General features: G+C 38.0%; 2 protein-coding genes across 3 annotated transcripts in view; both read left to right on the top strand.

The window, feature by feature from the left end:
* TUT7 (terminal uridylyl transferase 7) overlaps nucleotides 1–8,408 on the top strand; it is a 33,315-nt gene extending 24,907 nt beyond the window's left edge. For both annotated transcript variants that reach the window (XM_065745667.1, XM_065745668.1), the window contains 11 exons: nucleotides 337–426; nucleotides 517–630; nucleotides 739–816; nucleotides 1,410–1,587; nucleotides 2,358–2,405; nucleotides 2,516–2,607; nucleotides 3,059–3,174; nucleotides 4,839–5,161; nucleotides 5,826–5,899; nucleotides 6,061–6,124; nucleotides 7,306–8,408. In XM_065745667.1, coding sequence (XP_065601739.1) covers nucleotides 337–426; nucleotides 517–630; nucleotides 739–816; nucleotides 1,410–1,587; nucleotides 2,358–2,405; nucleotides 2,516–2,607; nucleotides 3,059–3,174; nucleotides 4,839–5,161; nucleotides 5,826–5,899; nucleotides 6,061–6,124; nucleotides 7,306–7,373 — 1,245 coding nt within the window. In that variant the 3' untranslated portion in view covers nucleotides 7,374–8,408. The remainder of the gene's footprint in view (nucleotides 1–336; nucleotides 427–516; nucleotides 631–738; nucleotides 817–1,409; nucleotides 1,588–2,357; nucleotides 2,406–2,515; nucleotides 2,608–3,058; nucleotides 3,175–4,838; nucleotides 5,162–5,825; nucleotides 5,900–6,060; nucleotides 6,125–7,305) is intronic.
* A 1,820-nt stretch (nucleotides 8,409–10,228) lies between these two features.
* Nucleotides 10,229–14,778, top strand: ISCA1 (iron-sulfur cluster assembly 1). The gene is made up of 4 exons (XM_065745528.1): nucleotides 10,229–10,384; nucleotides 10,593–10,646; nucleotides 12,131–12,236; nucleotides 13,984–14,778. Exons 1-4 carry the CDS (start codon nucleotides 10,304–10,306, stop codon nucleotides 14,130–14,132), a joined length of 390 nt encoding a protein of 129 aa, XP_065601600.1. The 5' UTR covers nucleotides 10,229–10,303; the 3' UTR covers nucleotides 14,133–14,778.
* Nucleotides 14,779–16,080: the final 1,302 nt, after the last annotated feature.

The raw sequence follows: 16,080 nt of genomic DNA, 5'->3' as shown, positions 1-16,080 counted from the left end.
ATAGCAACTCTGAGAAGCGTGAGTTGTTTGACAGCTTTTCAACAGAGTAGTACTTAATAAGATAACCTCACTGTTGGATGTTTCCTTTCTCAATATACATTTTACTATGCGGCGCTTATTTGTTGAGCTCACACCTCTGCAGGCTGTTAACACAAACTCACTGTAATTTTTAAATGAACTAAAATTGAAGAAGTATGCACGTATACTTGTGAACTATGAGTCTAGAGTGCTGTGAATCATTCATTGTCTTCTCTTGACTAAAAACGTATTTTCAACTCATTCCCTCAGTGTCTTGAGAGCTACTACATTTTATACATGGCTTTCCTATTTTCATAGGCCTTGCATAATACAAGACTTCTTTCATCATATGCAGCCATTGATTGTCGAGTAAAGTACCTGTGCTACACAATGAAAGTTTTTACAAAGGTGAGTTTATTTCAGACATTCACAAGACAGTATTACCTGCATCTTGAGTTGATAATCATAAGAAATATGATTTGTGTTTCTTTTTTGTAGATGTGTGACATTGGAGATGCATCTCGTGGTAGCCTTTCTTCTTATGCATATACTCTTATGGTGCTTTATTTTCTTCAACAGAGAAATCCACCTGTCATCCCTGTTCTTCAAGAGGTACAGTACACCAAGAAAGAAATTAGTATCTGTATACAGTATTGATCAGAAGAATATTAGTGGTTAGTCTTAAAGGCTCTTCTGTTGAATTTAATACTATGTTTTCAGATCTACAAAGAACCAAAAAAGCCTGAAATTTTAGTTGATGGTTGGAACGTTTATTTCTTCGATAAGATAGAAGAGTTGGTGAGTAATGGTGAAATGGTATACTTCTGCAAAAGAAAAAGAATTCATTGTAAGAAATGTTGTCAGATATGTTGATTGAACACAGTAGTGGAACTGAAATAGCTGTTGCTTTAAAAATCCAAATGTGAACCTTTAAGAACAGTTTTATTCAAGTCATCAGTGCAAGCATCTGTACATTTAAAGACCAAAAAAAAATACTATGCATAATCTGAAAAAAATAATTTTAAAATAAATTTCTTTAAGACGTTAATGATGATTAATCACTATGGGCATCACATTACTGAGTAGAGAATTCCTTTAAAACAATGGTTACCATTAGTTACCATTGGCCATAGTTGGTTAAACTTACTGAATAATATAAGTGAGAATTTACAGTGAATTAATAAAGGCAAAGCCTGAGGTTAACAGTATTATTAATTCCCCACTTCTGTTAAAGTTTAAAAGACATGCCAGTATAAAATCAGTGTTGCGTTCTTAGTGGCAGTTTAGAAAGAAAGTGTCCTGGAGTAACTGGATTATGTTGGAGTTGAAAGTTATCAAGTTATTCTCCCAAGTGTAAGTATAGGAAATAAACATATTTCTGTCATTTTCAGCCAGTTGTTTGGCCCGACTGTGGCAAAAACACTGAATCTGTAGGGCAACTGTGGCTGGGACTTCTTCGTTTTTACACAGAAGAATTTGATTTTAAGGAGCACGTCATCTGCATTAGGAGAAAGAGCCTGCTTACAACTTTCAAGAAGCAGTGGACCTCCAAATACATTGTAATTGAAGGTAAAAGCATATAATGTACATCCATAAATGGAATTTCTTCAGTGTCCACGTGAAAAACTTGGTCATTGCACATTGCTTAGTTTTCTATTAATAGATTACAAGCTGCTATTTCCTCATCTTTTAAATCTTTGTAAAATTCCCATTGAGTTTCAGTGGAGCCAAAAATATTTTTTTCCCACCTGCAAAAAAGCTGCAAAGCAGAAATGATACGAGTGAGATTTTCTCCTGATGCAGTTCCATGCCATTTCCTCAGATCCTGTTGCTGTCACCAGAAAGATCAGCATCTGCCCCTCTGCTCCCCTCCTGAGGAAGCTGCAGGTGGCCATGAGGCCTCTCTTCTGTCTCTTCTTCTCTAGACTGAAGAACTGAAGGGACCTTTCTCACTCCTCATACATCCTGCCCACCAGACCCTTCAACACCTTCACAGCTCTCCCTCTGTCATTCCCTTATACCATTATGTCCTAATATTGTGGTGCGCAAACCTGCACACAGGTTGCAGAGGTGACACTGCAGAAGTACAGGGCAGAGTGGAAAAATTCCTTCCCTTGACTGTCAATCTGTACTGTGCCTAATGCACTTGAGGCTACTTTGTTCACTTTTCACTTGTGCTAACATGATCCTTTGTCCATGAAGTTAATTTATTTTCCAGAAATTTGCAGTGTAATTTTGGTGTATTAATTCTATGTTCAAAATAGTTGTCTTGGGCTGTTTGTGTGTGTATGTGTATATATGTAAATATTTGAGTCATGTCTCTGATGCTTCCTATACAGACCCCTTCGATTTAAACCACAACCTGGGAGCTGGATTATCAAGAAAAAGTGAGTTACCTGTTGAAAAACTTGGGTACAAAGTGATAACCCTTGTTTTACTGGCTTGTTTGGTGTTCATGCGATGTCTTCTATTTTTTTGTTTTGTTTTGTTTCCCTAGTGACAAACTTTATAATGAAGGCTTTTATAAATGGCAGAAGAGTATTTGGTACTCCTGTAAAAATATTTCCTAAAGAATATCCAACAAAAATGGTAAGCTGCTTCTAAGGGCAGTATGTACATGTTTTTCACTTTGTAACCTGTCACTTGTTAAGAATATGGTTATGGTCTCCTCTCTCACTGCTTTTCTTTCCTAAATTTCAACAGTGCTCTAATAGATCCTTAACTGCTATTACCGAGTATTTCTTTCATATTGTTTGCCTATAAAATGTGGGGGCATACAAAATCGTGATCAAGTGAAATACTCATTTTACAATCTTTTACATAGTTCAGCCCCCATCAAAAAAGCTTAGGGTTCTTTAAGAAAGAATGTGCAGACCTGGTAGTTAGCAGGCTGCCTGTGAAGAAGAGAAAGCACTGGACAGTTTTATCATGTCTGATCTTTCAGGACCGTACATAAGCAACATTTCAACAACTTGCTTATCTGTTTTGATGGCCAAGTATATGAATTTGCGATTTATATGCTTCACTTTTTTTTTTACAGGAGTACTTCTTTGATCCAGAGATATTGACAGAGGGAGAATTGGCACCAAATGATAGATGCTGCAGAATTTGTGGCAAAATTGGCCATTTCATGAAAGATTGTCCCATGAGGAGAAAGTGAGTATAGTTCTGGGATCTGTGTTGCACATTTCTTTAGAAGGAGGATTAGAATAGCAGTGCTAAAGCTGTGCATTCACAGCTGTATTTCATACACCATTAGAATGGAAATGAATGGAATTTTGCAACTGTGAACATAAGAACATGGATGTATCTCGAAGTCCTTTGTCCAGCCATTGCAATACGTGATGCTCTTTATGAAGGTGTTCAGGATGGCTATCTTCTGGGGATCTCTTCTCTTGTATTCCTGTACTATCTCCGATTGCTAAATAAGAATGAGTGCATGCCTGCTCTGGCAGTACTCATTTGTATGATTTTACCTTTTTTCAGTTGTTTTGAACTTGATTCTCCTTTTTTCCTTAACAATCTTCTATCTTCCAATTGATTCCAGAGGTGTGCTGACTGCTGCATAAAGACGTGTTTTATTTTATCTGTTTTAAACCAGGCTCAATTTTAGTTTCATAAGCATATCTAATAGGGGGGTTTAGTGAGTAATGATAATGCCTTGATGAGATTTTAAGCCACAACTGTGTTCATCTTTTAGCTTCTTGCCAAGTTAATGTCTGTGCCCTTTTTAGTAATTGCTCTTTAGACAATTGCTCCTTTCATTTTACCTGTCTTTCCCTATACATTTTATAACTGTACTCCTTCCTTCTTAAAGTTTTGACACTAGGCCAGCACAAAGCACATGGCTGTAGACTCGCCATGGTTTTACATACAGCAAAGAAAAGTCAAAAATATTGTTCTTGATATTTTGTCTGATGACGCCAATGTTCTGGTAAACTTCTTGGCTATTAGTGTTAGTCACTTTTTTCTTGTTTTCTTGTTTGTATTGGTGTGGCTCTTTTTGGGGTTGTTTGGTTGTTTTTTTGGAGTTTTGGGTTGTTTTTTTTTTGAGAATTCTTTAAAATTTTTCCAAGATGTTTTTCCTTCCATCTAACTGCTAGCTTCCATTTCAATATTGCATAGACATAGTTCAGATTATTTTTACCTGGATGCATTATTTGCAGTTTATCTATGGTGAAGCTTATCTACAATCATTTTGTCAGTTTATTCAGTTTTTTAGTTTCTTTGGGTTTCTTGCTATTTGTGCTGCATCTGACTTGAGCAAAGGAGCCTATTACTATCATCAGACACTGACTGTTCCTTCTCCAGTTCATGAATAAAGAAGTTAAGTGAAACCAGTTCAGTAATGGCTCCTGGGTCCTCAATGATACATCCTTAAGTCACTCTGAATGTTAGAAGCTGCTTCTTTATATGTAATTTCTAGAGATAGTGAATATACACTGGTTTGGAAGGAAGGTAGATTTCTGGAATTGTACAAGAAGTAAAATGAGAGTTCTATGTTTTATCTATTGTTAGCATTTAATTTAGTGTCCTTTTCCTTTCGCTGCCTTTGTAGCTCCATCACCAAGATCTTCACATTGATGCATTCATATTTTAAAGAGAAAAAAATTAGAATTTCAGCTGTATTGTAATCTAATTGTAAAGTTAAGTTATTAATATATATTATATTTGTGTAGGACTGTTTCTTAGGGAAATCAAAGGCATTTAACTTAATTTAACCCACTGAAAAAATACCTGGAGTCTGTTTACTGTCTGTATGCAGTGTTTGTGTTTTTATCTTTTATGTATATAAGATGTATGACCTTCCTCTCTTGCAGACTACGGCGACGACGTGATTATGAAGATAGTAAAAACCAGAGGTACACAGAAAACAAAGAGAAAAGCAAAGAGGACAAAGAAATCCAGAATAGAACAACAGAAAAAGAAGGCTCTGTCAAGGAGGGAAAGTTGCATCTGTTTACACCTCAGAAGAGCAAAGTAGCAAGGGGAACAGTGGAAACTGGAAAAGAAAAGTCTCCCAGGCAATCAGCAGAGAAGTGGAAGCGACTGGAAGACAGAGAGTTAAAAGAAAAACGTTGTTTTATCTGTGGAAGAGAAGGTCACATTAAAAAGGAATGCCCACAGTATAAAGTAGCTGCAGGTATGGAACCAATCAAGCTGAATATTCAGGATTGAGTAACTGGTAAAGATTTTTTCTCCTGAATGGTATTCACATAAATGGTGACTGGCTTTTTAAAAATAGTCAGACATGGTTGGTTTTCCCTCTGTTTTCACATATCTTATAAAACTGTTGTGTCGTGAGAACTGACATGGTTGAAAAGGAGTATACCCGACTGCTCTGTAGTTGCTGATGGGAATTATGGGTATTCTGAGAATCAGTTTATCTGTAGAGAAGGAGAGTTGATCTAGGATGGACTTTATATTTTTTTATCTAGTGCCTGAAATGTTCCCTGTAATTCTCTGGAGATAAGTGATCTGGTTGTGTTACTTACTGTGCTATAAACGCTTCGTGGGACTTCAGACAATTCACTTAACCCAGTTTCACCATTCATTTTCTGAAGGTTCCAGTCTCCTTTTGTAAATTTGGGAAGGGCGGTTTCTAGCCTAAATGCTTAACGATAGATGCATCTCATTTCATTGCGCCCATTTTTCCATATTATGTAAAGGCAGAAAACAGCAGTGTCCTAAATTCTCTGTGCTATGCAGGTAGAACACAAGCATCTTTATATTTTTGTATCTTAGAATACCTGAAATGGAAACTAGTTTCAAATTAGTAAGTCTTTGCTGTATTATGGCTTTTTCAGGAGGTTCAAAACCAGAAGCGTTGTGTGGATCCCCTTTACCTCCAGCTGCCAAACATGCTGGTCGATTAAATCAGGTAAACATTAAGTGTTTTTTTTCCTGAATCTCTTTAAATATTCTGAAACCCTTGTAAAGTAACTTAAAAGTAGCGTTACTTAAGCTTTCAAGAACGTGTGTCTATGTGTCATTCTGTAATTCAGTTTTGTAGGTTCATCAGTATGTATGTGTTGTTTATAGGGAATGCTTACACACGATGAAAAAAAGAAACAAAAAGGAAAAGTACTTTTGAGTCCCCAGTCAGGTTAGTATCTCTTAATTTCAGTTCAAGAAATTCAACGTTAAAACCATGCGTTTTCAACTTGCTTTCTCAGTCAATCCCTATGGAAACTCTGCCTAATTTGTTGAACACAGCAGCAGTCTGTACAGGTTGGTAGATAATTATGAAGTGAAGCCACCTTTTTATTTTATTTCTTTTTAGGCTGGAAAAGTGCATTTTTTCACTGGTGTTTTAGGAGCAAAACTTATAAGGCGTGTCGATTCTGTCAGCCATTCCTTCTTTATTAAACTCTGATAGATTTATTTTGCAGAAGGATATGGTGTTTCATCAATCTCTCTCTTCTCTCCCTCTGTTTTGGCATACATGGGGTTCTGTGTTTCTCTTCAGGGACGATATGTGGAGCACTTTCTTGTGAAGCTTCCTCAGAATAATTGTCTAGAATTCCACATGATCAGCTAACTTAAGAGAAACTATGAAAGCACATCCTTTGTCTGAGCTGCCAAAATGAGAGAAAGTTAAAATTACACTTACAAGTAGCAGACAGATGATGACATAAAGGCCTTTATACATGCTCTCTAGATCAGAGATGTTCTGTGCATTGTGTTAGATGCATGGTTGCCACAGCAGCTTCCTCACAGAAGTTAACTGACACAGTGAAGACTTTTCAAGTAACTGCTATTTTTTTTAAATTACTTAGAATTTTGTGTGCAACTGCAAACCATTTAGCAGCATGGGTTTTTCCATGGAATACATAACTCTTTTCCGGGGCATCTGAAGGGAGACTTGAGAAGTCTTTGCAAACTGCTATTTAATATCTCTTTAGATTTTCAGTTCCACTTGGGGTGGGGAGAAAGACATTGCAAGAGTTCTTTAAAGCTAAGTTGGGGAATTAAAACACAAAGTAATTTGTTCTCAGGCATTTAGCTGAAAAAAAGTTGTCTTACTTATGTTTTAATATTTCCTGCTATCCTCTAGCAGCTGGTATTATAAAGTTGATGTGTGTGCTTTAGTTACAGTTTGACTTCACAGTAATTTCTTCCTGATTGTTTCAGTTACTTTGCTTTGTCTTTTGTTGTTGTTGGTGGTGGTTTGTTTGTTTGATTGTTTCTGTTTTTGGTGGTGGTGGTGATTATTCGGGGTTTTTTTTGGAAACCTTTAAGCTTTTAAAGTTTTTTTTAAAGCTTTTTTTTCTCCCCTGATCTCAGGCAGCCTTTCTAGTAGATATATGACTCAGGGAAAAGCCTCACAGAAGAGGACCCAGCAAGAATCGTGAGGGATGTGAAGCACTGTTAAATTGCACTACAGTTGCAACTTACTTCATTCACTTAAAAACTTTGGCTAAAGCATCTGGATTCACAGGACAGCAGCATAAACAATCTTCAACTTAAAACACCCATGTTTCTTTATTATTTCTTTAGATTGCTAATACAGGATTTTAATGTGGTCTTACACCATAGAAACCTTGCTCCTAAATAGATTGCCTGAGCATTTTAATAGAAAGCCATGATGTTTTGTATTTGTTCAGTAGGTAAATCATATAGATAAATGCAGGTACTAAAAATGGACCAAGGTTTTGTCATTCAGCCTGACCATTTTAAAATGCACTGAAGTTGTGTGCAAGCCAAATAAACATATTTTCTTCAAAATTTGTTTCTTTAAAGGAGCAAATATTATTTATATATGTTGATTGTTACTGAATCTTTGTGTAAAAGTGTTTGAAATGCTTGTAAACTGTGCTTGCAAACAGGTTTTTGTGGTGGTTTTTTTTTTTTTGTTTTCCCCACGTAGAGGACTGAAAACACAGACTGTAGTAAGCAGACATTAAACTCTCTCAGCGGTAAAGCAGTACCATTGAGGTTTTTAGTTTTCTACCCTTTCTATGATTTTATGAAATTTAATTTGCTGCTGTGCTTGTGTACAAAAGTGGTAAAGGGAAAGAAAAAGAAAAAGAAAAAAAAAGAAAAAAGAAAAAAAAAAAGACAACTAAGAAACAGGTCAGTCCTGTTTGATGCTGCTAAGAATCTTTTTCATTACCTTGGGGATACAGACATAACTGCTTTATGGAATAGAGAAATGATATATGGCATCTGGGGAAAACACGTGCATTTTCATAAAATGTGAATGGGATCCTTGGACCAGCCAAGAATTTAAGTATGTTTATCAACTTGAGCTTTACTTGAAGTCCTTCCAGAGCTGGTAATGTACTCTCTGTCTCGTTCAGGAAATAATTACATGGTGAAATTGAAACCACTGTTATTTATGACTTTGAGATAAATAAATAAGATCAAAATCCAGACTTAACGTTTCTGTATTTTATTCTTAAGTTGTAGCTTTCAATATTCCTGACTTAAAGGTGGAACTAATCATTACTTTATTAGAAGGCTCTGTTTTATAAAATATCACTTTTTTTTTTTCCTTACCTGTCTGTTTTTCACTACGGGTGAATGCTAGAATTTCCAGAGTGACCTTAGGAAGCTGGGATCCTGACTCCTACTTTTTTTTTATCCACCTGTAGCCAGCTATCTGTATATTTCTATATGTTCTTTTTTTTCCCCAAAAAATAATGCTGCTTTTCTTTACCTGTTTTCTTTACCTATATCTTAGCCAGTACCACAACCAGAGAAAACAGTTCTATTTTTGTTCTCTATTGCGTATTTTTCATAAAGCCTTTTATTTCCCTGAGCATTCTTTCTGTACTTCTACGTTCATCCCCAAAAAGTTCATATCCAGTGCATTTATGTGCCTCATGTATAGTTTATTTAGCCTTCTGTTTGTACTTTGTGTTTTGTTGATGAGAACGAAACATATGAAACATAGTCTCCCTCTGAGAGACGATGGCATAATGTTACAGACAGAAGGTTTTTTTAAAAACGAAAAAGATCATGTTTATACATATTCAGCACCTTTCCATTGTGACACTTCCTAGTTTAACAGTGAAGCTTTCAACTGGGAGATGTCTCAACTCACATCTAAATCCTACAGATTACACTTCCAACTTACAGCTTGCTCTGAAAGTAGTACCTCTTATTTCCTTGGAAACTACAGCGAGGAGTACAATAACACTGTATGACAGAGCAGATTCTCAGCTATAAAACACTGTTCTTCCAAAGTCATTGCCACTTGCTGTGCATTTTCATTAGCAATGAAAAGCCTGCTTGCCACGCTCATCAAGATTTGTGCCAGCAGAGGCAGTCAGCTGCCCCCACTGCTGAAACACACCGCCCACCTCACTGTGCTCACATCCCCTGCGTGGTCTCCACAGACATTCAGCAAGCGACGATGAACATCAGCGGGTGAATCATTAAGGTTAGAAAAGACCTCTGAGATCACTAACTCCAACTATCATCCCATCAGCAGCACACCCAATAGCCATGTTCCTCTGTCTTGGTTTCAGCTGGGACAGAACTGTTTTCTTCGGAGTGCCTGCTGTGATGCTGTGTTTTGGTTCTAGGAGAAAAACAATGCCGATAGCACACCGCTGTTTATCGTTGCTGCTAAGCAGTGTAAAGGGCACAAGGAGCTGGGGGGGGAGCAGAATTAGGACAGCTGACTCAAACTGGCCGAAGGGATATTCTGTACTGTATGCCACTATGCAGAAGGAGTTTTGAAGGGTACAGAAGTTCACTGCTTCTTTTGCTGCGTAAGTCACATAGTCATAAGTGTTATCCTTTTCTCAATCTTGGTTTTACCTCGACCTACTTTCTTTTTTTCCAGTTCTCTCTATCCCAACTGGAAAGCAATGAGTAAGTAAAGCTTAAAGCACAATACCCTCAATACATGTTTCTTAAACACCCCCAGGGACAGTGACTCCGCCATCCTCCTGGGCAGCCCACTCCAATACCTCACCAAAGAAAAACCCAACTTAAAACTTTCCCGGTGCAACCAGAATTCATTCCCCCTCATGCTATTGCTACTACCCGGGAGCAAACAGGCTCTTGAGAGAGCCGGAGGAGTGCTCGTTTCCAATCTTAGCGACCACGGCTACGCAGAGACGCCCATCCCCGTCTTCAGCACGCAGTATCACCACCCTCCGGCGGCGGTTCCCGCGGGCTGCTTATCTCCGCTCACACGGAACACGACCACCGCATCACGGCCGGCCGCCCTATGGGCGCGGGCGGCGGAAGCGCGTCGGGCGGGGCGGGGCCGTGCGGTGACGTCGGCGGTGCCCATGGCAGAGGGCAGAGGACGGTGCGGAGCGGCGTGATGGCATCGTCGGTGGTGCGGGCCACGGTGCGCGCCGTCAGCAAGAGGAAGATTCAGGCCACTCGCGCCGCGCTCACCCTGGTCAGTGCCGCGCTCGGACCACGCGTGCGTCCGCGGTCAGCGCAGTCGGAGCCGGGCCGGGCTGCGCGGCGGGGCCTGCGCCCGCGGCCGAGGGGTGACAGCGGGCGGGGCGATCCCGAGCGACGTTGGACCTCTGGGGCCGAAAGGGCGAGCGAGGGTTCGGGTGCGGGCCCAGGCCGGCGTGAAACGATGTGTTCTTGTTTTTCAGACCCCGTCAGCCGTCCAGAAGATAAAAGAGCTTCTTAAAGATCAGCCTGAGCATGTAAGTGGAGCCACAAGGCACTGCTGGCTAACCTAGAAGTAAACGCGTAGAAGTAAACACCCAGCAGGGGGCTTTTTTTTTTTGCAGGGGAATGTCTATTAAACACTGTTTATAGCGTGAAATGCAGGAAGCAGCTTGCTGTAGTGGCCTGGCACTGTACAGTTACTTCTGAGGCAAAAAAACGTGAAAGAAATTTGAGCTTCAAGCTATTAAGTTACATTTTAATGAAATCTTTGAACGTGGCATAGTGGTGACTTCTTGTAGTGCCTTCAGCAGGTTTTTGTCAATTGGGAGACATACAGTACTTAGGAAACTTGACAAAAAGTTCATTTTTGTAAGTAATCGCTATTTCAGCAAATAACTGAGCTTCTCAGAGGACAGCACAGTCCTGCTTTCTAACCACTGCAAAAATAAACACTGTTTTTATTTTGCTTTACAGCATGTACAATTTAAAGAGGAATATTTCTCTTGTAACTTCAGTACAGTGCCCATTGTTTCTTTTTCTTCCTGTACATCTTTTTGTTCAAAACACAAACGATTCTAAGGAAGCCCCAAGCCTACATCTCAGCTGGGCAGTCATCCATGTGTTATAATTGGTGTTCCTGTTTTCCAGCGTGCTGAATTGTATCTAGAGTTTCCTGCAGGGAGGTGCTTAGTCTGAGCAGATCACACAGTTTGTCTGAGGTCCCACTTGATGGCAGTGGGCAATGTTCTGATAGGCTTTCATCGTTAACATTGGTGTGCAGCTTACTTCTATTAAATTATGAAACAGTGATTTGCTGAAAATGGAAGCAATATTTTTGAGAGATTGTTGTACATGGATGGTTTTCTACTTCTATAGTACTTTTTCGTAGTTCCTCACTTAAATGGCTGGTGTCTTTCTGTTGAACGAGGAAGGTCGTGGTGGGAAGCTGTGAACGATTACAATCATACTGCCCAGGTTGGGTTTAACATGGGTTAACATAGTAAATAAATACATGTGGTGTAAGGAAGGACTTGAGTTTTGTGGGCAAAAGGCAACAGGAGTAATGAAGAAATCAAAGTAAATTCATTCAGAACTTTGAATTGAAGTAGTTTTCTGATGGTCATTAGAGAAATAGTGTAAAAATCTAGCAGCTGCCCTTGGCCTGCCCTCACAGCTTCATAATTAATTATAATTAAAATAGTGCCTGAATTGCCATCTGAATAAAGATTAAATAGAAAGTCACAACGTTTTGTGATGTTACTGTTTTATGAGACTGGGCACTTACAGAAGTACCAGTAGTTTATTATCACTACAGATCTTCTTTTTAAGCATATTTTAGAGCTAGGTCTAAAGTTGCAAATATCTGATGCTAACCGTTACCTCAATAATCAATTCTGTAAAAGGAAAAAAGTCCACTAAGCTAGTTCACTTCTGTTCTAGTACTGGCTTTTCATTATTTTGTTATTCTGCCTACTTAAAAAAAAAAAAGTAATGTATGTTTGTTTTTTTTTTTTTTCAGGTAGGAGTGAAAGTAGGTGTTCGTACAAGGGGATGCAATGGACTTTCTTATACATTAGAATATACAAAGTCTAAAGGAGACTCTGATGAAGAAGTAGTTCAAGATGGTGAGTGTCTTCTGCAGTAGAGCAATCTTATGCAGCTAGAAAGGCGGGTTAGAAATTGTTCTCAGTAGTAAGTCCTAGCTTTCCAATACTGGAATTACTGTTGCATTATTTTCTGCATTGAAGTTACCAGCTGAAACCTGCAGCTTTGCAATCTGTAGTTCAGAGGCTACTGCACAGAATTAGTAAAGCCAGTTGTTTGTGTTTTTGGAAGTTGTTGATCTTGGATATTTAGAGGGGAAAAAAAATTCATATAGAAAGGGATACTTTATCAGGGTTCCTAAAACTAGGCTTGACAAAATAAGGATTTCATTTCTGAAAATTCTTCTCTGACTTGTCTTCTGCTTCATTGTTTTGTAATTTGTTTTTAGCCTGTGTAAGCATTTAATCTTTAAATGGTATAAATGGTTGTTACTGAACAGTTTTAATTAAGCATTACTTTGAAATAGGCTGATGTTTAAGTGTGCTGTGTGTTAATTTTGTTGAGCACTCCATAACAGGAGTTGTGCTGTTATACTGAAAGTTCCACAGCATTTAGCAGTGTTCAGAAGAGTTTCTTTGTGGTTCTTTTGTCAAATACCCTATTTTCACAGAATCAAAATAGTGTTTGTTTTCAGTACGTTTCTAAGATTATTCCTCTGGTTTTTCTTTTATTTAAGAATTACTGATTTCTCTTGTACTTATATTCAAAAAAATAAATCTGGCAGAGAAGTAGGGGATACAAATAAGAATGGAATATCACAATTATTTCCTTATTAGTATGCTGCTAGGTAGAGCCATCTTCCAGCTGTGCTGTAAATATCTATGACCAACTAATGCATTTCATTCTTACAAAACGAATTATTTGGAACAGCAAATGACTGAATTGAACTGCAGTGTGTGAGGTCAAGACTGACGCGTAATTCTGCACGTGCCTCTTGATTTCAAATTTAGCTTGCTTCTGGAATTATCTCTTATGCTTGTCTCAGAGCTGCTGTGCATTTATAGAGCTGAAAACACATTTTCTGGTTTGGATCTTAAGGGATATAAAATCAGTTTCTGTTTCCCTCGGTCAAGAGACTGAGTTGAAGCTCCAAAGACAGGCAGCGTTTCGGATGTCTCTGCTTTCTGTTTTGTTTGGCTGCTTCTAGACAGATTTCCACTAAAGGCTTCGACTTTTATATAGCTCTGTACTCACTGAGCTGCTGGCTTTGGATGCCAGCCAGAATTTTCTGGCTTTAAGGCAGCAGGTGACAGCTTCATAGATCAGGTCTATAAAATGTTGCATTAGGTTTAGCCCTCTTTGTCAATTGCTATCCAGATTTGCCCTGAAAATCTGTTTAAGTTCAGCTTAGTTGCCTGCAGACTTGTGTTGTTATAGCAATATGTTTTATCTCAGTTTTGTCTGATAATAGAACAGCTTTCTAACAGTTGCTGTACAACTTCACCAGTTATTTCTGTTATCTCCTGCTGTAGACAACTGAAGCATTCTACTCATAGTTTTGTATCAAGATTTCACCTTGCATGCCCTAGATCCCTTTCTGATTCATAAGATGAACTACTACTAAGACTGTTATTTGGATTTTATGTTAGGACAAAAAATGCACTGAAATTGTCATGGGTTAGTTGAGGAAAAAAAAGTTGTATTAGTGGTCTTCAGCTTTTGCTTCCAGGTTTTTATTATTGTTAAAGCTAAATGTTTCTTTTATTTGAAACTAAATGGTAAATTATTTTGCTCTACATAAACTTGTTTTTCTTTGTTGCCTTCAAGGGGTTAGAGTGTTTATTGAGAAGAAAGCACAGCTGACACTGCTAGGAACTGAAATGGACTATGTAGAAGATAAATTGTCCAGTGAATTTGTCTTCAATAATCCAAACATTAAAGGAACGTGTGGCTGCGGTGAAAGCTTTAACATCTGAAATCTCAGGACTACTTCTTTTGACTTTAAACAACTCAAAATACTTGCTATTTGGCTTTCAGAAGCAGGTCAATTTTGTACAGGTTCTAGGATGTGTAAAGTCTGGACACCTCTAAGGAAAATAAAGTCATGATGAGTATGTAAATTGTGTGTTAAATTCCAGCAGTGATGCATGTTATGCTGTAACTTGTGATGAGATGGAATCCAACAGGTAAGAGCAGTTAAGTGCTTTCGTAACGTCACTGTACTTTTACATGGCAAGGAAATAAAACTGAACTGTTCTTTTCCTTTGCAGTTTTCTTTGTCCACTCATTTCCTGTCCAAAATAGATGCAATTTGCAAAAGGATATTGACTGTATATTCTGGTTTGATTTAGGGGAGGAAAAAAAAAAATCATCATTTGTAGGTGTTCTTTTGTATACACAGACATATGGTCTTCAGCTTCTAAATCCACGGATTATGTAAACGCTTACTTTCTTTTCTTAGATTTCTGATAGTTTCATGTTTTTATGTGTAGGTTTTCTGGTTACCCACTTTCCTCTAAGTCCAGAGAAGTCCAAAAAGAAGTTTGCATGTGAATTGTAGTGGTAGGCTGTTGCAGCACTGCTGGTAGAAATGTATAAAAATGTGCTAACCGAATTTTAATCCTGTTCAATTGTTGTAATCAGTGACTGTTTTTCAAAAACATAAAAAATAATCAGGTACTGAAGTGATAAAGCAGGATACAGGCCGTGTTCCTCGCATTTCTGTTTATCTGTTCTTAATGCAAAGGTGATAAAACTTCTCATAATTTTGATTGTGTTCACAGAATGTGTTTGTGTTCTCATTATGCTATCTGTCTGCCAAAGCCATAAGCAGCTTTCTTGGGGGGAAGAAAAGTTTTTTGTTCTTTTTTTAACCATGTGTGCTACTCATTCTGTTAGAAGTTGAACTCTGCTTAGTAGCTGTGTAGCACTAAGATTTTTCTTTTTAAAGGATTACAGTAACTTCTGTGTAACGGCTAACCAAAGGTTAATTTAGTAACAGAAAACTGTTCATTTAAAAAAAAATAACCTTTTATTGAATAATTTTTAAAAAGAGTTGTCAGTAATTAAATATATGTATATAGAATTTTTTTTTTTGTCCTCTGGAGTTTAAGCTTACTTTCTCCTAATGAGATTATTCCCTTTTTAAGGCAGTGTTTTTTGAGCTGATGGTCTTTCACTGGAAATCAGGCAGAAGTTTTAAGTGTTTCTCCAGGCCTTCCCAGAGCTGAAAGGAGGAAAATACACTTCCATCCTTTTATCTCTAATTTCCCTGATTGTCTAAAGAAGACACTGTGCAGCTAAGCTACTCCCTTGTGTAGACAAGACAGTAAGTTGTTAATCTGGGAAGCTAAGCTGAATACTTAGTCAAAAGGGTAAATAGAAAGTAGGAGATGCTGCGAACTAGGCTCTTAGCATCATATACACTTGCCTGTGAACAGTCTGGCAATAGCAGCATGCTAAAGGTGTAGAATTGCAGCCAGTTAGGTCTGGCTTGAGAAAAGATGTAGAGGCAAGAATAAAAATGAAAAGCTTAAATCATTCTTGGTATATACTGCATAGGAACAGAAGGCCAGAATTTCCAGAACTATAGGTTAATATCAGGTGTTTGAATTCTAGTTGTCACTTTTTGATGTAAAACACTTTTTTCTTCAAAAGTCAGCTATTATATGCAGTTACTTTATTATTTTCTACAGTAATTCAGGAGTAACTGGTATAACACTTGTTAGGTGAATTTATAGTGCTGTAAGCCCTTTCATCTTGCCAAACAAAAATCCACTTAATGTGAAAGTATGTGTAAAGCTCCAAGCTAAGGGCATTTCTTCAGATTGTGTTTCTATGCTCCTTGCTAGCAGATGAGACTATGAATGTAGTAGCACTGGTGTTTGCTGAGTGCTTTGACTTCACTCATTTCACTTGCTTCAG

This window comes from Cyrtonyx montezumae, unplaced genomic scaffold (assembly GCF_038088225.1).
Source record: "Cyrtonyx montezumae isolate F1298 unplaced genomic scaffold, pur_monq_1.0 scaffold_36, whole genome shotgun sequence".
In the NCBI taxonomy this organism is placed as follows: domain Eukaryota; kingdom Metazoa; phylum Chordata; class Aves; order Galliformes; family Odontophoridae; genus Cyrtonyx; species Cyrtonyx montezumae.
The sequence above is the reverse complement of the archived record's forward strand: the minus strand, read 5'-3'. Positions and strand labels throughout refer to the sequence as shown.

Excerpts from the sequence above, each read along its gene's own strand:
- ISCA1 (XM_065745528.1), top strand. The coding sequence starts at position 10,304 with ATGGCATCGTCGGTGGTGCGGGCCACGGTGCGCGCCGTCAGCAAGAGG. Across the intron at positions 10,385-10,592 it reads CTCGCGCCGCGCTCACCCTG|ACCCCGTCAGCCGTCCAGAA; the intron begins GTCAGTGCCGCG and ends CTTGTTTTTCAG. Across the intron at positions 10,647-12,130 it reads TTAAAGATCAGCCTGAGCAT|GTAGGAGTGAAAGTAGGTGT; the intron begins GTAAGTGGAGCC and ends TTTTTTTTTCAG.